Source organism: Catharus ustulatus, chromosome 5 (genome assembly GCF_009819885.2).
Source record: "Catharus ustulatus isolate bCatUst1 chromosome 5, bCatUst1.pri.v2, whole genome shotgun sequence".
In the NCBI taxonomy this organism is placed as follows: Eukaryota; Metazoa; Chordata; class Aves; order Passeriformes; family Turdidae; genus Catharus; species Catharus ustulatus.
In genome coordinates, this window is record NC_046225.1 from 70,958,766 (window position 1) to 70,983,881 (window position 25,116).

Consider the following 25,116-nt stretch of genomic DNA (forward strand, 5'->3'; position numbering starts at 1 on the left):
GGAGGAGAAGCGGGATGGAGTGGGTTGGGAACCAAAGCAAATCACAGATTTCCCTGGGGAAGCAAGGCAGGGGGTGGGGGGGAAGCGCACACGGTGGGTCGCGGCGAGTCTCCGGGGGGCAGGATTTCTCTTCCATCGCATGGAAGAGCGAGATTAAAGAAGAAAGTGGGAGTGGGGTGGGAGGGGAGGGAAGGGAAGGGGGGGTAGGGGGGGATGAACAAAGGAGATTGGCAGCACAGCTGTTTTGGGAAGAAAAAAAAAAAAAAAAAAAAAAAAAAAAAAAGGGCCAGCCTTCCTGTTTCTTTAAAGCCGCTCATCTGCGCGGCGGCCGGCTGCCGGAGGCAGGCTGCGGGGAGCTGCGGGAGCTGCGCGGAGCTGCGGCCGGGCGCACGGCTCGCAGCACGGACTGACGGAGCCGGGGCTCCGCTGCCCGCCGCGGCAGGGCGGGCGCAGATGGGCGGCAGCGGGGCGGCGGCAGCAGCAGCGGCAGCAGCAGCAGCAGCATCGGGAGCAGCGCAGCGGCGGAGCGGCCGCGGCTGAGCCTCGCCGCGCAGCGCCCCGCGCCATGCGGAGCGCGCCGCTGGCCGAGGGCGAGCCCTGGCCGCGCCTGTGCCCCGCCGAACTCGGGGGGCTGCGGCGGCTGCGGCGCAAGCACGGCGGCTGCAAAAGTTTCCGCGTGGAGCTCAAAGTGCTGAGCGGGCGGCGGACCGCGCTCCGCGCACCCCCCGCGCCGCCCCCCGCCGCCGCCGCCGCCGCCCCGCCGCCCGCCTGGGAGCCGCGCAGCGCCGCGCTCGGCCCCGCCGCCGCCAGCGCCTTCCCCGCCGCCCCGCCGCCGCCGCCCGCCGCTTCCCCGCGCCCGCGGCCGGGCGAGGCGTCCGGCGTCTCGCCCGAGATCAAAGCGCTGCAGCAGACGCGGCGGCTGCTGGCCAACGCCCGGGAGAGGACCCGCGTCCACACCATCAGCGCCGCCTTCGAGGCGCTGCGCAAGCAGGTACCTGCCGCCCGCCGGGCACCGCCGGCCGCTCCGCCCGCCGCGCCCGGGGCTGCGGGCAGCGCTCGGCCCGCCCGGGTTCGCTCTGCCCGGCCGGACCCCGCGGGAGGGTGCGCACGGACCCGGGGCCGCGGGAGGTGAAGGGCAGGAGCCGAGTGGCCGCCTGACAGGAGGGGAAGTCGGTTCAAAATGCCTGGAAGTACCAACCCTAGAACTGTGCTAACACTCAAGATAAATAAATAAGGGCTTGTAATTTGCTTGCTGTTAGAAAGTTTTGGACTTTTTTTTTTTTTCTCTCCCCGGAGGGACAGTGGTATAGAGAGCGAAAAATGAAACAAACCCGAGGAATTCCTCCGGGACAGCGTGTGTAGAGAGGCACTTGGTTAAGTTGGGATGATGCTCCTGTACCAAAAGCACGTGTACTTGCCAGCTGTCCAGATCCCTAAGGGTTCACCGGGAATTTGGGCGGCACTGTGCTCCGCTTGTCTTTGGTGCATGGTGCCTGATGATCTCTCAGGGTCCTTGGGGTTCTTACAGCAGCCTCTGAAACTTTCTATATGCCCTGTGTGCTGGAGATAGCCAAGCTGAGTTGTGGTCCTCTGCCAGTTAGATTCCCATGATTTTTACGGTAGAGTGTGTTTGAAGTGTGTCTGGTGCTGGGCTTTCTTGCTGAGAGGACTTGAAAATCCTCGTAGTTGTCTGTAAAGGGTAATAGATGTGTTCACACTGTCGGGGTGGCACTTTTGGAAGGTAAATGAAAGGTTTTGATCAAAATCGTTGCATCACCTCCCCAGGATGAGGAGAGATCCAGAGAAGCCACAAGACTTTTGTAGCTTCTGCACAAGGAGAAGTGTCCTGGCCCCTGTACTCAGCCCTCTCTGCATGTGGGCACCGTGTACAGTGCAGTGATGGACCGAGATTTGCTGTCACACTGTGCAAGCCCAGCTGTGCTGGCTTTTCTGCCTTTCTGTTAAATGCTGATGGGACTATTCCAGGTGTGCAGGAAGGAGGAGATGCACAGGGCTCAGAGGGCTGTAAGTTGCAGATGAGTCTGACTGCGAGAGGTTCTGAGCATCACCTCCCCCAGGATGGTCCCTCCAGCCTGGTGGGAGCAGCATGCTCTGCTTGCCCTGGAGCTCACACACTCAGGCTTTTCCCTATCATCTTCTGGACATTACTAATCTGAGCCATTCCCCAAGTGTGCTCGCTTTAGGACTCAATCCTCTCTCCTGCTTTGAGGAAATGTGCTTGTTCCTATCTTCAGCCTGCTGCCTGCAGCCGTTATCAATGACTGCTGTGTCCTGGGTAGCACCCTAAGAATTAATCCTTTCCTGTCATCTACTTCTGCAAGCAGATTTCAGGGGCTGGGACTAGGGCTGTATGTCAGGAGAGAATCGCTGGTGAGTAACTAAACCAGAGCATTTTTGATCACTGTGCAGAGACTGCTCCTGTTATAATCCCAGTAATCCTATGCTGGGTGCTGTCCCCCGGTGCTAGAGGCCACCCCTTGTAGATGCAAACTCCAGACTGGATGTATTTTGTTTCTTTAAGCTGCTTCCATATTTCGGTTGTTCGGCGACTGTGTGTAACACGCCTGGAAGTGTCAGTCTAATTCTCCATGGACAGACATCTACACCACCAAAACCGCAAGGGGAAGTAGCAGTGATTTCCCAAATCACTGGCAATCTTGTTCTAGGCTGAGCCTCAAGCAGAAGTCAGGCAGGCAACAAATTAAAGCCGCACTCTTTTGGGAAATGGGCAACTCTTGAAAAGCCTCAGATTCCTGGCCTTGGCCCTGCTTCTATAAATCACTTCAGCCATGGGCTCAGCTGGGAGCCCAAAGAGCCTGGAGAACAAGTTGCTGTCCTCTCTTCCCATGAAAGCCGGTCTCTAGGGTCAGCACAAGAACATACTGGCAGAGCTGTGTTCACTCTGCAGAGAGAAAGAAATCATTCTCTGGGAAATGTTTGCCGCGAGGTTTTCCGAGCAATTTGCTGAGGGGTGGGCTGGCTGTCCCGACCATCATTGGATGACATTTGTATTCATTTCTTGTTGGGCTGCCAGCGGCGTGCCTGGTGCTGTACGTGACATCAGGTGACAGTCAGCTTCATTGCACACACGCACGGCGCTGCCTTGTCACTCACGGCATGGCAGCGGTGACAGCGCAGGGGTTCTGGGGTGCAGCTCAGACCAGGAGACAGTAGGTTGCTTTCTGTCCACCTTGGCCAGCGGGTGGGAGGCAGTGGAGATGCCCTGGTGGAGGCACTTGCACTGTGGGTCAGCACCATCTTCCCACATGCCAACGCATACCGAGGGACTTCAGCCCCTTGTGGGTGGCAATAATCCCTGTGTGCTGTCTGCTGCAAGCTTCCCTTTTCTTCTTGTCCTCCGTCCCCTCCTTGTCATCACATATCAGGCACTTAAGCAGCTGGGAGGCTTTTCCTGAGGCTCTGAAACTGATATGTCCCCACAGACAGACGGGTGAGGACTGTGCCGTGCTCGCACACAGCCGACCCTGGCCCCACGCTCCTCGGGGTGAGGGTCAGGTGCTGGATGTGGAGCTGCTGGAAACAGGAGCCTTGCTCAGCCACACAGGTGTCATCCCTGTCCCTGCCCTTTCGGATGTGTGAGGCTGGAGACACCCAGCTGGCACATGGGAGATAAAACCCCATTGCTTGCAGGATCAGACCCACCACAGCCAGGCTGTAGGGAGCCCATCCATGCTTGCTGAGGAGGAGGAGGAGGAAAGGGAAGTCATGCCTCTCTGCAGGACACTCTCCCTGTCTCAGCAGCCCACCCGAGGGAAGCGACTGGCACGCAGCACACCGGACAGATGGGCTGACGGCGGCGTCCCTGCTCCACAGCTGTGTACATATGGCACACACGTTTTGGCTTGTGTCGACTAACTCTCCAGATGGCAGGAAGGGGTGTGGGTGCTTTTTTTTTTTTTTCTCCCAGTTCTTGGTGGAGGAAGAGCCAAACACAGTTGTTTCGCACAAGGAGAGGCTAACCCAGCCATGTCCCTGAGGACTGAGCTGTCCCCAGCTTGCCTCCTCAGAGGTGGGAGGTAGGCGGGCAGCTGCCAGCTCTGGGAAGCTGCCTGCTGTTGGGAGAGACATGTCATTGCCATTGTGTTCATCCCTTGGTGTCACAGCCATCAGGAACAAGGATTTCTCTCTCCTTCTCTGTATTGAGCTGCTGCCTTTGCCATACAGCCATAGCACTGAAGAGCAGATGCTCCTGAGAAACGGCTCCTTCCTCCTGGTCTCGGTACTTGTGGTCTTCAGCTGTTCACCTCCCACTGAAGCAGACTCCTGAGGCAAACACTGTAGTTCTCCTTGGAAAACACTGACCTGCTCTGAAACACTTTGAGGTAGTTAGGTACTTCTGCTGTACTTGGCTGTCCCTCTGCTGCTGCCTTTCTGGTGTCCCTCCTGTCCCTGTGCCTGGGCAGCTCCTATCTGGAGTGCTGGTCTCCTGCTCTCAAATGCCCTGGCAGGTGCTGGTCAGTGAGTTCTTGCACTGCCCTGGCTTCTGCTGGACCCTCCACATGTGGCATGGTGGGTTTCACTTCCATCCTTGTCATCTTCCTCTCCCAACCATGGTGGGTGGGAAATGAACCCAAATATCTCTGATGCAGACAGAGTCAGAGCAGAGTTCAGAAGGACCTGAGGTCATCTTGTCCTCTATGGGAAGAATCCTACCAGTCCTTCTGCTGGTGGATGTTTCGATTCATGAAGTGATGCAAATGTCTTGAGGAGACAAGATGTTAACAACAACATTGCCTATCTTCAAAGCAGCTGTTCTCCATGCAACACAATTCTGTCTCTATTTTTTTTGTCTGCAAATTCCTATTGGCAGCAAGAGATTAATCCTCCAGCAGATCCCAACTGTGAAACTGAACCATTGTAATGTTTATTACAGTATGGCCTTAGCCACCAGGTTTTCTGCTGGAGGCTTTGGCCAGAAGGGAATTGTGCTCTTCACCATGAGACTGCATGGACAGCCAAGCAAACCAGTATGTTGTACTCCCAGGAGCTAGATCAAGCTCCTCAGCTGTGCTGACAGACCCTAAGGTGGCAGCAAACTCTCCCTCGATGGATGGAGGCAACCACAGCAGCCTTCCTGATCTGGAGCCTGCCTGGGCTTGCACATCTGGTTTCTCTCTGGAGCACTGCTGTCCAGCTCCTCCTGAAGAAAGTGATGCATCGAGCCACAGTGAGCTGGAGTCTGTGCTGGGAGAAATGTGTCCACAGACATTTATCTTCCCTTGAAGTGTATTGGCGTTTTTCTAAATCTTTTCACCACCGCATTGCCAGGACGTTCTCTGCCTCGGCAGCTGACAGCCTCGCTCTGCACTGATGTGGGTTCTGGAGATACTTTAGGGTTTTATAGGGCTTTTTAGCTGCTGGAATGGAGGTTTTCCCTCCATACACTAGCATCCTTTCACTTTTTGCTGCCGGCATGCACATGACTGTGGCTTGTTAAATCAGCGCAGAGAAGACCCTGCTCGCTCCCGTTGGGAGCATGGCGGGATATCAGGAGCAGAAGCCTCAAGGCTACAGGAGGAGGTTTTGTGGCTGTGAGGACAAATTGTCTGCAGGGGTTTGAAGGGACAAACCAGGCAGTAAACGGAGGCAGGAGCTGTGGCTTGAGCAGTGCTGTAGCCACAAGCCAGCGGAGGCTGAGGCTGCGGATGCGTCACTCCGCACTCATCCTCTTTGTGTGTCATCCCAAGGGTGGCTGTGGTTTGTCACCTCTGCAGGCGGGACCCTGCATGTCACCAGTGTTGCTGACGTGTCCTTTCAGTGTGGTGGGGAAGGCTGAGAGCTGTCCTCAGTCACCTGCTGACACCTCCCAGCCCTACTCCCAGTGATTCATCCCTCTATGAATCCACCAGCAGGAAACCCTAAGAGGCTTTAAAACTCAGCTCCTGAAGACAAACCACCCATTGAGCTCTCTGAGGGTGAAGGCTGGGTGGAAAGGTTTGGCTGTTGGAGGGATGCAGCTGGACTTCAGGAGAGCAGGAGCATCTTCCAGACACCGTGTGCAGTGCCACTGCTGTGTGTTGTCATTGAAGAGCCCAGCATTAACCGTGGCTGCTGCCAGTCCCAAGTGATGCTGATGGATATTTAGAGCACAGAGTGGGGCAGCCCTGTGGTTTAACAGCTAAAGAAGATGACAAAATACTGGCCTGAAGCAACACAGGAGGGAAGAAAATAAGGGAGAAACCAGACAAAAGGACAAAAATCCTGAAAACAATGACTGTGTGTCACCAAGAACAGGGCTGTTTTGCTCCCTTGTCTGCTGTCTAGCTGAATTTATCCTTTGCTACAAATCCTGCTCCTGTCGGGAGGTATTTGCTCTGCCTACTGCAGCCACCCTGAGTTAACCTCTGTGTTTTCTTATGGCTCCCACTGAAATTGGAGAAAAGAGTCTGCTTTTCTCCATCAAGCTTTGAATCCAGCCTCTGCTCCCTGCCTTAATCCACTGTCAAATTCCTTTCCGGGCTGCAGTGGGGAGGTGGGACACTTTTCAGTACCTTGCAGCAGAGCTCCCCAGGCTCTTTGTTCCCAGCCTGCATCTCCTTTGGTCTATGCCACGTGTATTCCCCAAGTGATGCATCCCATCCTGGTCCTGGTTTGCACTGTCCCCTGTGCCATGCAGGGATGCAAGCAGAGCCGTGTGTGTGCTGGGGGAGGCTGTGGTCCTGTGGACTCATGACAGCTCCTGGGGCTCAGCAGTGATAGGAAGGGAGGAGAAAACCCTATGGTGTCCAGCAGTGGCTGGTGACTGTAGAGTCACCAAGGCCAAGCTGGGGTGATGCCATTATCTCCAGTGGAGCTTGCTCTCCCATTTACCAGGGGTTTTGGACTCACTGGACCTCACAGATGCAGATGGCCACTATTAAACTACCACCCAAAAAAGTTTCCCCACTGTAGTGCTGGAAGGTAGCCCCTTTCAGAGGAGATTTTGTGTGCCCAGTAGTCCTGGGATTTCTCCTCTGATAATCCCAATAATTATCTAATTATTTTGGGAAGTGGTTCAAGGAGCCAGCAATAAAGTAAGAGTTTTACTGCAGCCCAGTGATGTGATATTTTTCAGGCATGATACTGAGGGGGTATGTTGTGTGCCCTGAGGATGTGCAGGAGGCTTTGGGGGTGTAACACATCTGTGGGAAGTGCAGGAGGACTGTCCAAAACAGAGTGGAGCCAGTCTGGGGCAGCATTAACCAGACTGCCATTTGGAAGAGATTGCCGGGGTGAACTCACCCAGCACCACACCTAGGTTTTGTTTGGAGGAAGCCAATTCACTCGCTCCAAGGAGTGAACTCATGTTTTTGTAATGTGAGCAATGGGGGAGCCAGGAGCTGGGAGGGAAGCAGGAGCTGGGTTGTTTGACAGCGTGGACCCACCCAAGAGGCAAAGGCACCTCGGTCAGGACTGGGGCTCCTCTTTGCCTGAGCAGCGCTGCTTTTGTTCTTGTTGGCATTTTTCAGCTGGGTTTGGGCCTGGGCTGGACACTTTGCTCCCTGTGGTGAGGCAAGGTGAGGCTTTCTTTCTGGCTGCTGGGATTGCACTGCTAGCACAGGGCTGCCCCTTTTCTGTCACTGCGTGCTGGTGGCAGAGAAGCAAAATCTCTCAGGCTCATGGCATGGAATAGCTGCCCATTGCTGCCTGGAATAGAACTCTGTGGAACATCTGGCACTGTGACACCACAGGTGAGCAGGAGAGCTGGTTCTTCCCCTCTGCTCTGCTCTGGTGAGGCCCCACCTGCAGTGCTGCACCCAGCTCTGGATCCTCAGCACAGGAAAGATGTGGATCTGTTGGAGCATGCACAGAGGAGCCACCAAGTGAATGGCTGAAAAAATTGGGATTGTTCAGCCTGGAGAAGAGAAGGTTCTGAGAGATTTTTTTCAGCCCACTCACCCCTTCCTTATAGGAGGACTATAAGAAAAATGAGGACAAACTGTTTAGTACACCCTGTTGTCATAGGACAAAGCAGAATGGTTTTAAACTAAATGAGGGTAGATTTAGGCTAGATATAAGGATGAAAGTTTCTGCAGTGAGGCTTGTAAAACACTGGCACAGGTTGCCCAGAGAGGTGATACGTATCCCATCCCTACAAACATTCAAGGTCAGGCTAGACAGGTCTCTGAGCAACCTGATCTAGTTAAAATGTCCCTGTACACTGCAGGGGGTTGGACTAGATGACCTTTAAAGTTCCTTTTCAGCTCAAACTATTCTGTGATTCTATGGGGCCCTTTTCCAGGAGCAGTCCCCTCAGAGCCGTGCCATGTATCCACACCGTGGGGTCTGGCCTTGCTGGGATCAAACCCAGGAGTGCTGCCCCAAAGGTCCAGTGTAGTGAGCACCAGTGGCACAGAGAAGCCATTGGTGGATCCTGGTTGTTGCTGTGCTGCAGGAGAGTATTTGGGAATCAAGTCTGAAGGGGTCTGGCAGTACTGTGAGAGGATGTTCTAGGAATACTTGCAGGCTTTTCCATCACACAGCTGTATAAGTCATCAGTGTCCCACCTGGAATATTAGAAGGACTCAGGGCCTGCAGCTGTTGAGAGCAAGCAGGGAAGCTAAGTCACCTTGCTGGTGAACCGGAACACACCAACCAAGTCACCAAATGAGTCCTGCAAGAAGCAAAAGGACTCAAATGTGTTCACTTTACCTGCAGAACTGGGTGGCAAGGGAAAAAGGCTGGCTCCAAACCCTTCCCAAAAACACTCTACAACATGACACATGTTGAAAACAGGCAATGATCTGAGCAAGGCCATCAGTATGTTAAGGATCTTACTCATGGAATCACAGAATGGTTTGGGTTGTAAGGGGTCTTAGAAATCATCTAGTTCCAACCTCATTGCCATGGGCAGGGACACCTTCCCCTAGCCCAGGTTACTCAAAGTCACATCCAGCTTGGCCTGGGGATGAGGCATCCTTCCAGAGATGTGGCATCCACACATCCACAGTAGCTCTACAGAAGCCAGCCTGGAGATAATTTGAGATCATGAACAAGGGGCTTTCCCCATGCTCAGGCTGACAAACAAGGGACACTGTCAGTCCTGCTGCCCCACCCTGCCACTGTTCCCCCAAGGTGTCTCAGCCCCAGGAAGTGTCTGACTCACCCTGGGTTAGAAAGGGATGTACAAAAGCCAGAACTGTTAAGTACTGGACATTTATGTGAACCTCTGGAAATATTTTTGGCAGGAAGCACAGCACAAACAATGAGACAGCGCCGCTGGGCTGCGTGTTGGGATGCAGGGGAGAGGCAGCCAAATGTTTTCCTGAGGGAGGGGGGCAAGGAGAGGGGCCCTGATGTGTTTTAACTCTCAGCATAAAAATAAACCAGATGAATTAGCAGACAGGTAGATTCAGCAGCTTATTATGGCATGCTGAACTGTCTGTCAGGAGAGCTTGGCTTATGCTGCATCACAAACACTGCCTTAGAGCTGTCCCATCTTCCCTGCTGTGCCCAGGGGGCCAATTCTGCCCTGTGTGACCTTCATGTGGAGGGGATCTGTGCATGTCTTTGCTGCTAAATCACACTTTGAGCACAGTAACAGAGATATCTGGACCCTCAGCACTCAACACCCTTCTTTACCCCAGCATTTTCATTCAGTGTAAAAGCAGACTTGGTTTTACAGATGTTATCTGTACAGGTCCAGAGGGTGTTTATGGAAGTGGTGTCTTATTGATAAGGACAGAGCTACACAGACAGAAGCTCAATAAAGTGAACTGGCTTAATGCTCCTATTGTGCATGGGATGCCCCTGGTTGTTCCCTGCAGACCATCACATACCCTGTACCTCATATGGCAGAGTGATGGTTGTGCCCTTTCACCATCTCTGGTTTCCCCGACCTCGTCCTGCAGCCTCCTCTCCTGTGCCACGTCAGAAGCAGCTCCCAGCCCATGGCTTTGGTGGGTGACAGTGACACTCTGGGGAGCTGCAGTGGATCCCTGCCTTGCTGGAGAGGGCTGGCTGCAGGTCAGGAGCACAGCAGGCTTCCCACAGACTTCAAAGGGAGCATCTCTGGTTTTCCAAGGGCGCTGCCTCTGAATCTTGCACGTCAAGGATAGAAAAGACCTGTTAGGTCACATCCCGTTCTGTTTCCCTGCCAGAGGGCTCTTCTGCACAGGAATATGTCCCAGGAGCGTTCCTCTTGCCTTGCTTCAACTCCTGCCAGCCTGGGGACCACTGATAAAACCCATGAGACTCTGCAGAGCCCTTTGCAGACACGAATAACAAATATCCTCTGGCTGGAGCTCTGGTTCCTGCTGGTCCCAGCTCACTCTGGTCCCAAAGCTGAGGATGGTGCTGGTGTCCTTGCCTTTCTAGCAGACAGCTGCATTCCTCAGGATTGGTGTGAAATTTCAGTTGAAGTTCCTTCCTAATTCCTTTTAATCATTGCAAATATTGCAGGCAAGATGGTGAGCTGTGCTGCTGCTCAGCAGAGACTGGTGAGGTCAGATAAGGGAAATATTTTCATTAACTGCACAGGAACTCGAGCCTGGTTCCCCCTGGCTCTGTGTGGACCTGCTCAGCTCACTGCTGCCCCATTAACGCACTGAAGTCTGTTCAGTTCAGGCATGAGGAGCAAGAAGGTGACAGAAGGAAAGGGTTTGGCCCTTGCCAGGAGCGTGACAGATCCCTGCTCACGTTCCTGCCAGCCAAAGATCTGTGTGGAGACTCTGGGAGCTGGGAAAGTTACACCTGCAGGGCCACACCAGCCTCAGGCTGGTTCTCCCACTTCTAAAACCCTCTCTCTGAGTTGGATTTTGAAGATTTCTTGGCATCCAGGTGTGTCATTGACACCCTTTATTGCAGTTTGTACAAATCTGCCCCCTCTTTCCTGTTGACTTCATGTTAAAGAAGAGATAATACCAAAGTTACACACAGACACGCTTGGGGAAGTTTTGACTCTGGATCTGAACTAAGTGGCTCGTTCCTCTCTTAATTTCCCATGTTTAATTCAAAAGGAAACATTAAAATGGCAGGAGCTGAGCCAAGACAGGGAGGGTTCCTGTGAAATAGTTTTTCTAACACTGTTACCATGGCAAAAAAACCTCTTATCTGTTGATGTTGGTGCCCTGCCCCCATCACAGAGTATCTGAACACCTCAAGGTGAACCTCTTCCCATGGGCAGCTCCAGTTTGGACTCTGCTACACCAGTGTGGGAAAAGTGCTGTGTAATCCCAGTTGAGGGTTTTGTCAGCTGTGTTAGCGCTGAGATCTTCCTTGCCTTTTCTAGCAAACATGTCCTACAAAACAATTTGGGGTTTTTTTTGTTTCTTTGTGTTTCCTTTAAAAAAAAAAATCCCAAAACACAAAAGAAAGAGCAAAACAGATGAGGAAAAGAGACATTAGGCTGCCTTCTTGTGTTGTAACTGGACAGCGTCTGTGCATCAGCCTCAAGGATTTCATGGTCTATTTTCCTTCCACTCGATTTAACTTCCTTCTTGCTCTAATTCTGAAATTACTCCCACATTTCACTCAATCCTTCCATTTTAGTTTCCATCTTGCTTTGTTCTTTTCCTGATGCCGTTTGATCTGGGGTCTCTGCTGTTTTTGTTGCGTTGGCATCGAAAGAGGCTTGGGTGTTTCTGGTGCCTGAAGCTCTTTGCTTTCAAAATAACTCAGCTCATTGCATCTGGGGACCAGGTACTGAGGGCAAGGGCATTGCTGGGTGCATAAAAAAAGTGAAGGCAGGGATTTAGAGAGAGGTTTTGTAAGACAAAAAGGGGCTCTTAAACAGATTCTCTGCAATGTCCCTGCTTGTTGCAGGGGGGAGTTTGGACTAGGTGACCTCTAAAGGTCCCTCCCAACCTAAGCTATTCTGTGATTCCTTGTGTTTTCAGGGGTATCAGTAGTAGATGGTGTGTATAAAAAACAGGCCATTTGCAGTTTTATGGCTGGTTTCTGGAGAGTCACCTCAGCCATATCCTGTGTTGAGTTTTGGGTCCCTCTCTGCAAGAAGGACATTGAGGGGCTGCAGCATGTCCAGAGAAGGGCACAGAGCTGGGGAAGGGTCTGGGGCACAAGTCTGATGAGGAGCAGCTGAGGGAGCTGGAGGGGGTCAACCTGAGAAAAGGAGGCTTGGGGGGACCTCCTGGCTCTGCACAGCTCCGTGACAGGAGGGGGCAGCCAGGTGGGATTTGGTCTCTTCTCACAGGTAACAAGTGATAGGACAACAGGAAATGGCCTCAAGTTCTGCCAGGGGAGGTTTAGATTGAGTATTAGAAAAATATCTTCACTGAAAGGGTGATCAGACATTGGAACAGGCTGCCCAGGGAGGTGGTGGAGTCACCATCTCTGGAAGTGTTCAGGAAATGTGTGGGTGTGGTGCTTGGGGACACGGTTTAGTGGTGGCCTTGCAGTGCTGGGTTAATGGTTGGAACCCATGTCCTTAGGGGTATTTTCCAGCCTAAAGGATTCCATGAATTGTACAAGACACGGCCCATGGGGTCAGCAGTGCTGAAATCCTTGTGCTCATGGGTAAGGGGGATCTAAGCCATTAGTTTGGATTTCCATAAGCACTATGGCAGAGGTCTTCCCTAGGAAAGAACAAACAGCTTGGATGGAAGTGTGGGTCAGTGATCAGTGTACAGGCAGGGAATGGTGCGTAGGGAAAAAGTACCAGGTCCTGCAGGGAGAAACATCATGAGTGCACAAACCAGGATTTGACTCTGAGCTTAGCTCTGCTTTAAACAGGGAATTTCAGGTCCCACCACCTGAAACCGTGACTGTGCAGGCTGTGCTGAAGTTCACGACTCTGAGTGATTATGTAATCATATGGCAGATGAAATAAATACCACACAGATAAAGTGAAGTGATGCACATGGAAAAAAACCATACCAGAGTCCACATGTGAAGTGACAGACCCTGAGCTGACCATTATTTCAGGGAAGGGAGACCTTGGGGTTTCTCTAGATGGTTCAAGGAAAGTCTCGGGTCAGTGTCTGGCAGCAGTCACAAATCAAATCAGGATTTAGGAAGAAAGGAGCATTAAACAAAACAGAGAACATAAGCATCTGTTAGATATATGCACCCACAACATGAATGCTCTATGTTGTTCTGATCATCTCAGCTCCAAAGGGACTAGGAAAGGTTCAGGAAAGAGCAGCAAGGGTCATCAAAGATATGGGATGGCTTCCATAGAACTGTCTGCTAAAGAGGATTAATCTTCTTCTGGAAAAGAGAATGGTGAACTAAAAACATATGTCACCTCATGTTATGAGATGAATAAGTATCTGTTGTCCTCTCTTCTCATACAGAAATGTGGTATCTCAGGGAAGACAGTAGGAGCCAAGTTCAAAACAAGCAAAAAGAAAAAAAAATACACAGACTGGAGAGAACACTTTGCAAAAAGATTTTGTGGCTGCTCAAAATCAACAGAGGTTCAGCTTACCAGACCAAGTTCATGGACAGAAAAAGATCTATCACGGGTTGCTAAATACAGGGATGGCACATGTAGCTGAAGTGATGGAAGTGATGGTAGTTGGAGCCTGGCAGAACACTTGGGGACATCCTAGATATGCCTGAGCTTTTCTCCTCCTTTGGCATCTGAGTGTGGCTGCTGTGGGGTTTGTGGAGGGGCTGAACCCATTTTACCTTCTGTAAAGTCAGGGAGAGCATTCCAGGAGTGATCCCATCTTTGTGTCCCTGTAGAGGGGAGAGAAGCCGAGGCATGAGCATGGCAAGAGGAAATAAAAATCTCCATCCCTAAGCTGAGTGTGACACCCTAGAGGGGTGTGGAGGCTGGAGACTGGCACGGAGGCAGGTGGTGGAGAAACACTGAGGTGTTCCAGTGATTGATTACTGTGAAAACTTTGACAGGTGGTCAGACAACCTGAGGGGCTCGGATGGATTTCAGATGAATGCACAGCTTCAGTTTCCCACAAGCAATAGACTCTTTGCATTAAAGGCTGATTTATGCAATTTTGCATACTAGAAAATGGGGTGCCCAAGCCTATCAAACTCAGAAGACCTCACTTTAAGCTGGACATATTAAAGTTGTATTCCTAAAATCAAGTGTAGATGTAGTGTTTTGCTGGATCATGATTGAAAAGCAACCTACCCTTCTGCAGCAAGAACCATATACTGCTCAGTTATTGAGACACGTTCAGTTTAGTTTGAATTGTTCAAATGTTTCACATTACAGTAGAAATCTTTAAGGGTGAAGAAATAAATTGCATGAGATACACCCAGGTCCCTGAAACAGGCTCTGTTTTGGTCTCTTCTGTGGGGTGAGGCACCATGATGGAGTGTGCAAGCAGGTGGAAATTACTGCCTCCTCAAGGTCTTGCTGCTCAACATCATCACGTTTTTGCATGGGCTGAAAGTCACAATTGATGTTGTTTAAGCACAAAAACACCAGGTTGTGATATAGGTGCTCATAGCTTCTTATTGCCTTGTTCTGCAAGACCTGTGATGACATGGGAGCTAATTGTGGGGAGTAAGTGACTCAAGACAAGTTGCTGGGAGGCATGGGGATGGAGGTTTCCAAGCAGGGCCTCCAAGGAGTGAACTGAGCAGCAGGCAGATGTCCCGGGCTGCATCCTGCCATCACATTTTAAGCAGAACTGCCCTGCTGAAATCAAGAGGCTTCATGCTGCTTTCATCCCCATGGAGATCAGCGGGGGAGTTCTTCTTAAAAACCTGTTGGGACCATGTGGCATTTTATCACTAGAGTTTCTGTTTATGTTAAAACCGCTAAAAAAATAACTCTCAGTTGTTTTGTCATGCTTCAAGCAAGATATTTTGTTTATCTGGCCTAATTTTTAATTATTTCTTTTTCCCTGTTACCCTTTCTAGGTTCCCTGCTATTCTTATGGTCAAAAGTTGTCCAAACTGGCCATCTTGAGAATAGCCTGTAACTATATCCTTTCCCTGGCCAGACTAGCAGACCTGGATTACAGCGCTGACCACAGTAACATGAGCTTCTCTGAATGCGTGGAGCAGTGCACTAGGACCTTACAAGCAGAAGGAAGATCTAAAAAAAGGAAGGTATGTTACAGCCTCTCCCCCAACTCACCCCCTAAATAATGGTAAAAGTTACAAAAGGGAGGGCGAAAAAAGGAAAAAAAAATTCCAAAGCGGTTTCCTTCCTTTCTGAACCTTGTGAAATTTGCTTGATTTTTTAATCCCTCGCCTTTCTCTCCGTCTCTTTTTCTCCTCCATCCATCTGATCTTGTAATAACCACATTCCTCCCTAATCAAAAGCTTTTCTCTCCTCCCCGTCCTCCGCGCCAGGCTCTTCCTTGTTAGTCGCCCATCGTGTGTTTCAACACGAGCGTGATCCTATTAAGAGTCATCTTGGGACTGTTACTTGTTAAACCAAACCAACCTTGAGGTGCCTTTCGGAGCCTGTAAAACGCTGTCGCCTGCCTGTGTTTTCTGTTTTGTTTAATCTAACACTTATCTCTGAGAAAAATCACCCGACAACAAAAAAAAGGTAGCTAATGGAGACATTGTATGTATAAACACATTAGTAAGATGTATGACCTGAAGGACATGTGGGTATCTTGAGGAAACAACGTTAAATCTAATTATGCCTTGCATTCCTTTAGGTTACTTAACACTGAACCAATTAGGTGAAATCATCGTCAAGCGGCGGGAGGAGGAAGCAGAGCGTTCTGCCAGTTTTCCTCTCAGAGAGTGACATGGGTGAATTAAAGCAGTGATTGATGTCTTTGTTCAGGCTTTTATGACAAAAAGAGTTTTGTAAACTTGAATTGAACTTCCCCCTGCTCTCTGAGCTTGCTTGTCAGGCGGGATAATAAATCAGCAGGATTTTAATGGATGAATGGGCAGCTAAGCTGGGGAGCAGGCTCCTTCCTCGGTGTTGTTAAGATCTGCCTCTGATTCGGGCAGGTTTCCTCACTTTTCCTTCTCTTCAGCCCAACAAATCATCCTGCAGCAATCCAGTTTATAAATAAACACAATAGCACACTCCCTGTTGCTTCCTCTGGCTGTCACGGGCTGTATTTATGCCCACGGAGCAGCGGTGCCAGGCAGAGACGCGGCACCACTTGCCCACAGCTGACAGCACTGCCTGGCACTGGGAGGTGTGGGGCAGCTCCTGGGCACAGCCTGAAGCTGGGGGTTCGCTCTGGAGTCTGTAATGCCACAGGCACTGGTGTCCCATGGACACTGAAGTGGTGCTGCCAACCCTGGGGCAAGGTGAGAGTTGGTTCTTGGGTCTCCTCTCCAAGTTAAGATGGGGGAGAAGAAAAGCATCATTTTTGGGGCTTCAGCTGGTTGCTGGTTGGGTCTTGGGACCCCTCTCCAGGTCAAGAAGGGGATGAGCATCCTTTGTGGGGCTTTAGCAGATTGCTAGTAAGGTCTTGGGTCCCCTCCCAAAGTCAAAGTGGAGGGAAAGAAGAGAATAGCATCCTTCATGGGGCTTCAGCACATTTCTGGGCTGCTCTTCAGGCTTTGGGTGCCCAGTGGTCTGAGACCCATTGTCTTGACATATGTAAACCAATGCAGGCTTAAATACAGAAAGCAAGGAGCCAGATTTTAAATGGCTCCAAATCCCAGGGTGTTCACATCTGAGGGTTAGGGCTGGGCCCATCCTTAATTAAAAAAATAAATTAAGAATTGAAAGCCTTCCATTTACGGTGTTTGCTCTCTAAAGTTCTCTCCAGAGCGGAGAAAAGCCCCGAGCCCATCCAGAGTGCCTGAACAATGCAACTCTAGCAGGGCACCTCCCAGGCACCACCAACCCACAGAAACAGCATCACCAGGGGAAAATCTGCCTTTTCTCCACTTTCCTGAAGGGCACCCACCTAACCCTTCTCCAAAAGCCCTCTCAGAAAAGAAAGCCAGGCTTGGTACCCAAGGCAGGGTCTTAATCCCTGCTCTGCCTTGTTTTTCTTGCTGGAAATTGCAGTTGTGCTGCAAGTTGAGGGGAGCCACAGAGCACATGGATTCCCTTGTGGATGACAAGTACAGTTTTTTTTCCAGCAGTATTTGCTCAGGTGATGGCAAGAGCACATCCAGCTGCTGATGAAGCCAAAACCAGCAGGTACCACTAAGTAACTCTGGCGATTCCCAGTAGACAGGAGTGGGGATGCAAAGCCTGGGTTGGGAGGACCTTTCTCCTTGAGCCAAGCAAATCACGAGCACAGGGGAGGAAAAGGCTGTTGTCAGAGGGAAATTACAGATCCGGGATGGCTGTGCAGCAACCATCCAAGCTCTGGATGTCAGGTGTGTGAAGGGATGTCTCTCCTGGGGGGTCCCACACAGGCAGCTGGATGAGGATACAATGGCTTGGCCCGAAATCGCCGCGCCCTCATTAATGTTGAGATCGGCACGTTTTTGTGAGCTCTGTGTGGTTTTAATCAGGTCTCTGAAACCACTGCTCACTGAGCAGTTCCTCTGAATTATCGACTTTGGGGTGGTTGTTATTTTGTTATTGTTTTTTGAAGTTTCCTTTTATACTCTCTCTTAAAAAAATCGCGGGGATCCTGAGCACAGACCTCTGCTCCTTGAGCTGCGCGTTAGGTCCACAACACCCTTATCTCCTGTCATCTCCATTTTATTGTGTGTCTGCCTCTCTCAGCTCTCTGGTTGCGATGTGCTGTGGCACCGTGAGCTTTTCACACAAAAAAGTAGCTGGTTGGAGTTTGTTTTGGCAGGCAGGGACTCCAGATGTTGCATTTGCTGGATTGTGCATTACTTTTTGCTTTGTTTTTAGGGGCGAATTATCCTGTGTCCCTAACGTTAGGTTGTTGCTCAGATTTTGCTGTTGCAACAGGAAATTTACTGAGTGGTTTTATCCCTCCTTTCTATTGCCATTTTGTTAATTAGAAAAGCTGGCTTTAGTCTTTCAAAGTTGACTAGGAAAAAAAAAAAAATCCCCTTCTCTGTCCTAACTACAGTTATAAGGTGATTTTAGTTCTCGCAATTGAGACTTGACCGAGGGTGTTTGGTGATGGGAAATCTCATTTATAAGCAACAAAGGAGGCTTCAGATGCCTTTTCTTAAAAAAGAAGAAAAAAAGCTGAGTGTGGGGGGGTGGTGGTGAATTCTGATGATAGTTTTCATTCTTTAAAGCTGCCTCTTGCTTGGTTATACAAATGATCTGGACTAATCCTTGTCCTTAACTGTGCACCCAAGAGTTGCACCACGCTGGAGATCTGGGTTGCGACACCTTCAGCAGAGCCCCAAGTCCTGCTGGGGCCACAGTGATGTCCTGGAAAAAGGGGGGGACCTGCCTTCAGCTCCGGCCAGGAGCATTCTCCAGTAGCAAAGAGGGTGCAAAAGCAAAAGAAAGGGAAGTCACAAGTTTTCCTTACCCCAGGGTACCCTGTTCCTGCATGGCACATGGTCCTCAGTGGCCAGGGGTCATCTGAGAGCCTCCCAGAGATTCTGTAGTGTTTGGTGTCCAGCTTGCTGGTCCCACAGTCTCTTTTTCCCAGCTTTTCCCCTACAGGGGTGAATCCTGGTGCCCTGCAGGAGAGCAGCTCAGGGTCAGGGTAAGGCTGTGGGGTGCATGGCTGGGGGCTCTCCCTGGACACTGACATTTGTAGGGGTGCAGAGCTGTGCATCACAGCCCCAGCAATCAGCACAACCACAGCCACTCAGTCTACCCCGAGCAGGATCCAACCACCCTGCACAGCACGCCCAGCACCCAAAACCCCAAACCCCAAACCCCATAGCAAATTTCCTTTTCTTTCTTGCTTTTGACCAGCCCCCGTGCTAGGCAGCAACATCGCGGCCATGGCAGCTCAGCCGGAGCAGGGAGGGATGGGTGAGGGATTCTTTTTTTTCCTCTCTGTGCTTCATCCTCCCCCCGTCCCGGCTCTTCTGGCAGTCGCAGACTCCAGATGTTCGGAGCGCGAGCTGGGAAGTCCTGCTGGCGCCACTTGGGGCAGAGGGCAGGGGAAAGGCACGCGAGCTGGAACCCGGAGTACTCAGTCACTGCAGGACTTGGCGCATTCCCCAGCTCGCTGCTGGCACATTCCCCAGCTCTCTCCTGGCCATCTGTTCCAAAAAAACACTTTCAGAACCTCATCATCACTCAGGATACAACACTGCGAGCAGCTGTTAGCGAGGCAGAAGGAAAAAAAAAAAAAAAAAGAAAAAAAAGAAACACACACACACATTAAAAAAAAAAAAAAAACCAAAACCATGCGAAAGGTCTCTTTGTGAGAGAGGAAACTGGGTTATGAATAACAGGCGAGCAGTTGGAGCTCAATAAAAGTTTTCGGCTGGAATTTAGTTTCTTGTTTTTGTGCCTGTGTGTGTGGATGAGCACAGACGCAAGGAATTAAAAATTAAAAATACACTGTATATATATCTTTTCCCAGATAATTAAATGATATAGAAACATATATGGAATGAAAAGCTTCTCTGTTTGTTGCAGCCTGCTGCACTAAAAGGGCTCACATTAGGCATGTAATTATTGCATTATAAAAAATAGTTTTTGTGGTGTTGTGCCATTCCTTGATGCCCCCTCATTACTACTTTGCTAAAAGCAGAGCTCCTGCTGTAGGTAACACTTATTCCCACTTAAAAAAAAAGGAAGGAGGGTGTTTTGCAGGCTTATTTACTTGCAGGAGTGAACAAGTTCAGAGTTTATATTATAAAAGAGAAATGGTAGTGGCAGACTTGATTTGTACAGCACTGAAACCATTTGCATGGAGCATATTTTTTTGATAACACTATCATGATTTATTTAGACAAAGCCCCGAGATAAAGCCACAGCTCCCACCCCCTGTTTTGTGCAGATGATCCTGGCTGCAGGGTCTTGCTGTTATTGATCATCTGATATTGATTACCAGAACCATTCAGAGCCAGCACAGTAAAACCTTGATGATCTGCATGGCATTTCTTCCTCGTGGCTTCCCATCCTGTGTGGGGAGGAGGGGGTCTCATAATGAGATTCGACCTCCCTTTCCCTGCAGTTTGACTTAGCAGAGGTTCCTCTTTAAAAATAGCTTTATTTCCCTGCTAGGACTTGCCGGCGAGAGCGGGCAGCCAGCCAGTCTGATCCCCACGGCTGCCAGGGAGGAGCTGGACCACAGGAGAGCAGGGACCTGCTCCCAGCTGCCTGCCCATCTGTCCATCTGCCATGGGACAGCATCCCTGGGGGGACAGAGGGCACCTGGGTCTGCCCAGCCATGAGTTATCCCTGCTGCATGCTGGCTGAAGGATTACCCACCCAGGGACCTGCTTGGAAACAAGGCAGTGAGAGGGTAGTGAGATTCATTTACTTTATCACTTGTGTCTTGTATGTCCCTGCAGCCCAAAACAAGGACTGCAGGTGGGGCATGGGTGCTAAGGCTCATGACAAGTTCATGAGCAAGATGACCCAACTCTGGGCAGGGAGGCAGCAGCAACCACCCCAAGGCATCCCCAAGGGCACTGCACACCCTGCACTGGCCCATTGAGCATCAGAACCCCAAAGAGTATGGCCCAAAGCTTTTCCGTACAAAAGGATGTGATGTGGGACTCCCCTGTTGCATCACAGCACTCCAAAAACCCCTTTGCTTTAAGGGAGCTTTAGGGCTTTGCTTTTTGGAGCAGTCACATCACAGCACACAAAGACAGACCAGGGATTTGTGCCCATGGTGGGAGCAGGATCCCAGCATAGGGTCCATCCCCACTGGAGCAAGGGTGTTGCCAAGAATAGGGTAAGATCCACCCCACAGGTATTGGGTAACTGCAGCAAAAGGAAAATGTGAGTAGAAGAGACAGGAGAAGCCCTGGAACAAAGGCTGACTCAATTCCAGAAGTGCTTTGATTTATAGAGATTGAAATGCTCCGGGATGCTGCAAACTCACCAAGGTCATTGGGCCAGTTGTCAAATTCAAGAGCCATGGGAGTTCTGATGTTATTAGTTTAAAGCAGACCCAGGCTCATAAATCTGTCTTCAGAGCTCCTGGCTGGAGTGAAAAAGGGTGGAGGGGGAAATAAAAGAGCCTGTTCCCACCAAACATAACCCATGGCCAAGCCTTGGGCAGTGCCTGGGGACCAAAGGAGTGGTGCCAGTGAGGTGTGCTGAGCATCTCCATCGTGTTGCAGGGGAATCTCTCCATTCCCTTTCCCATTTCCTGTGTCTGGAAGGTACAGGAAGACACAAAGGGCAAAAATGCCCTTATCTGCCCTTGCCTGGTTTGTGCATATTCCCTCTTGTCCCCCCACAGTTGATCTTCCCCAATTGCAGAGACTTCAGAGCACAGACCTGACCCTGAGACTCCTCTTCCTAAAGCCATCCTGCTTCCCCAAACCCACAAATGCTTTTGATCTCTCTGCTGTCTTTTAATATTAATGACAGCAGTCATTGCTTCCCTTCTTTTACATTTTCTTTCCATAGGTAAATGTGGGATAAATTAAACAACTGACTTTTCTATTACAGGTTATTAATACATATTACATATTGTTGAAGGTTCCCAACAGAAACATTGGCAATACACAAGGCTGTTTGTCATTCTCCCACCTAAACCTCATTTATTCAAAATCCCAAATAAGGCCTTGAATTAGGGCAATAGTTTCCACATCCTCTCTGAGCAGCACTAGGATTGTCCAGGGACAACTCCAGGAATCTGGGGTCCAGCAGACACCAGCATTTATTGCATGGGGGATGACCTGGGTGCTTCTAGTGAAATATTCTTACCAAGAGAAACCTTGATGGTCCTGGGGCAGTCCTGAGCTTCCCTGGGTCTGCACTTGACAGAAGGGGTGAAAAGGTGGATTTTTTTTTTCTCTGTCCCTTAGCTTGTCATGGATGATCAGCTGTGATCGTTGATCTCACAGCAGCTGCACTAATGATAGTCATAAATCAAATAAATACCAGTAGGTTATTAGTGTTTTATACCCTGATGTTACAATATCCAGTAATGGAAAAGGAGAGGCAGTACAGAAACAAAACAGACTGGGCAAGAAAGTTTTTCAGGGCAGGCTTTAAGGAGTTTGACCTTGTTAAGACTGACAGAAAGATGGCTGACCTGTCCAGGGAATTGGTGGCTGTGTCCAGAGGACTTTCAGAAGCCGTTCTGCACTCTGAAAGGTTCTTAAACCCACTGGCAAAAAGCCAGAAACGCTGGCACTAGCTAAATGTGATCTCATTTCCAAGTTTCTAATTCCAAAGTTATTTAAAGGAGGATTTAGAGCCCATGTGATGAAGGCACTTTGGACAATGGAGATGTGATCTCATGAAATCCTCAGGCCCTGAGGATTTTCCTCTGTTTTGAACTATGCTAACATTGTTTGTGGGATATTTGTGCAGCTTATTTTAATGCTGAAGGAGGTTTAGATGAGATTTTCCTTGTCTAAAGCTGCCGTGGTATGGAGTTGACCATTTTCCTGTGGACCTGGCCATAATATTCTGTAGCCCAGTGTAATTTCCCAAGGAATCTGCCACGGCTGTGACTCACAGGGGATGCACAGGCACTCATGGGACCTGTTGCAGTCCCACAGACTGAGCAGCCATGCCTGCAGAAAACCAATACAACAACTAAAATATGGCAGGGAAGTCCATCTCCTGCATAAACCCATCTAGTTGCAATCCTTTGCTTTCTGAGGTCAACTTCTGAACTGAAAATAGCAGGTATTTGCCATCACTTCTAATTTTATTTTTTTTGTGGCAGGAGTTGGACCCAAAACCAAATTACTATTGTTTTTCTTCCCCAAGCCTTCCTCTCCCTACCACTCCCTCTCTTCTGTGCAGGCTCTGGCCTCCATTGTGGCACCTACAGATGGTTCCACTGTGAGCCCAAGTCCTAAAAATTGCAGATCCATGGCCAGCATTCCCCAAGGATGCTCCCATGTGCGTCAGCGGTGTCCACGCAAGGAGCCGTGGGGACACCATGTGTTCACTGTTCTCATGGTGCATCTTTCTCTTTCCAGGAGTAAAAACCAGGAAGGGAGGATTCTGAAGAGCTTCCAACCAGAGTTACATCTGGTCTTGGCAAAGGTTGCACGATCCAGATGAAGACTGAAAGCAGCTTTTTTGCAGAAACCCCTACTGGAGATGATGATTGGCCAAGGAACTTTCTTAATCTCTGGAACAGAAAGGAAAAAAGGAAAAGAAAAGAAAAAACAAAAGGACAGGGATGCTTCTTATTGTTGTTAAGCCAGCCACCTTTTAGTACGTGCAATTTATTTAGCACTTTTCCCTTTGCTTAACTGGGAAATGTTACCCTCTCAGCTCACGTGTACAGTAATTTTTTGTTGTTGTTGTTGTTGCTGTTGTGCCAAAGATTTGATGGAGCTTCTACACTGTGTCTTATTTTTGCCTTAATGTTAAATCTTTGAGCCAAAGAGAAGTCAGAGGTGCCATTCAGATCGTGGCAAGCAGGCCAACCAGCTGTCGGTGACAAAGCCCAATTTCTGTACCCTTCTGTGAGTTACCTCTTATTTCTTCAGCCTGCACTTCCCTGCCTGCAACCCTGGAGCCAGCATTTGGTGTGGGCAAGAGCTGGGACAACACCAAGCCATGCTTTGGCGTTCAGGTTTGCTTCTTCCTTTGAGCTACTCTGTAGTTCTGCCTTTTGGGCAATTTCCTGATGTTCCTGCCTGTGCGACACATCCACAGGGTAGAAATACTGACATGAAGTGAGAGCTGAAACAGGAGCTATGAATTTATTTTTTTTAATAAAGAAATAAAATTAAACAAGCAAAAGCAAAGTGCCATGTAAAGCAAAGAGAGAGAGAGAGAAAAAAAAAAAAAAAAAAAACATAAGAAAGTTCAGCCAGGCAGAAAGAAGTGCAGCAAAATGATTCAGCCGGTGTTTCAGGTTTGTGAAGTCGTTTTTTCCATGGGGTTTTTCAAGTGGTCAGAAACCCGTGTAATGCAAAAGCATTTGAATCCTATACTGTACCTTTCACTTCAAATTGAAGTAAAAAAAAAAAAGAGAAGAGATGGAGAAACATTTGCTTGGAGTAAGCAGACTTTATAGCTAATGCAGTTCGTATGCAGGACATCTGCTAATGATGGAGGGACAGAGCTCTGTGTTCAAGCAAAAAAAATACGAGTTTCCAAACCAAGAAGATTAACTTGTTGTGTTAATCTCGAGGGGAAATATTATTTGTGAGGCCAGATCCACATCCTGGCTACTTCAGTGTGCACCAGGTTCCCGTGTGTCTGACTTACTCCAGTGTGGGTCTGGCCAGGCATCGCCAGGCACTGGGGCAGGCGAGGGGATGGGGCAGGCAAGAACCACTGGGCAAGGGAGGGAATAGTCTCTGTTTTACTGACATGGATATACAAAACTTGAACTCCTCAGTGCCTGCCTGTTTATTTGCCCAGCTGAGCAATTGGCTCAGGTGAGCCCTGAGCTGGGGAGCTGCTGTGCAAAGCCTGAGCTCCTCAGAGCAGGGTGTGAGTCTGGGGTGCCAGGCTGCTCAATGCCAAGTCCCCTGGCTCCCAGTGAGCTCGAGATGTCTTCTGCCAGATTTCTGGGACACGTGGGACAGCTGTGTCCAAACCCCCTCCGAGGAGCTCGTTAAATTGCTCCCCCCTCCACTCTCACCGCTGGTCATTATTAGCAGCCCAATAAAATACATTTTCAGATTGTCATTTGTATTTCTTTATTAAAGCACAGTTTTTAACAATGTCTTTTATTATATACATTAAAGCCATCTTTTTAGCTTATAATGGGGAGAGGGGCTGAGCTCACTGGCTGCGGGAAATGCTCTGGGGCTGTTTGCACTCATGTCAGAGGACTGGGTTTAAAGTGCATTTGCTTTCAAAAACCAGCAAGCAACTGGCCCAGCCAGAGAAAACAGTGAGGAAAAGGGAAATGGAAGGCAGTAGAAAAAAGAAGCCAAAACAACCTCACAAGACGACCTAAAGGGAGAACAGTCAGTTTTGCGATCGCCACGCTGCAATTCTCCCATCTGGGTTTTGAGCAAGAGCATTTGGGACAACCCCAAGTTGTCCAGGTACACACAGGAAACCCCGTGGGCATTTCTTTCTTTGAGCAGAGTGAAACATTCACCGAGCATTTTTAATCTGAGAAATCCCATCATATCTTAGTTATGAGTTCTGCAGTGGCTCTCAGTTTGAGAGTTAATAATTATCAGTAAGGCAAGGTCTGCAGGGAAAGTCAGCGATACAATACTGCTGATAGGCTTTATTTACCTTTTTTTTCACTTTCAATGCCT

The 25,116-nt window shown here is 49.7% G+C and overlaps 1 protein-coding gene across 1 annotated transcript; it reads left to right on the plus strand.

The window, feature by feature from the left end:
* Positions 1-565: 565 nt before the first annotated feature.
* On the plus strand, positions 566-24,566 carry ATOH8 (atonal bHLH transcription factor 8). Its single transcript, XM_033061291.2, has 3 exons — positions 566-991; positions 14,815-15,006; positions 22,858-24,566. The coding sequence occupies exons 1-3, from the start codon at positions 566-568 to the stop codon at positions 22,861-22,863; spliced, it is 624 nt and encodes a 207-aa protein (XP_032917182.1). The 3' UTR covers positions 22,864-24,566.
* The last annotated feature ends 550 nt before the right edge of the window (positions 24,567-25,116 follow it).

Bases quoted from the DNA above. Each gene is read 5' to 3' on its own strand.
- ATOH8 (XM_033061291.2), top strand. From the start codon at position 566: ATGCGGAGCGCGCCGCTGGCCGAGGGCGAGCCCTGGCCGCGCCTGTGC. The intron at 992-14,814 runs GTACCTGCCGCC...TACCCTTTCTAG, and splicing joins TCGAGGCGCTGCGCAAGCAG to GTTCCCTGCTATTCTTATGG.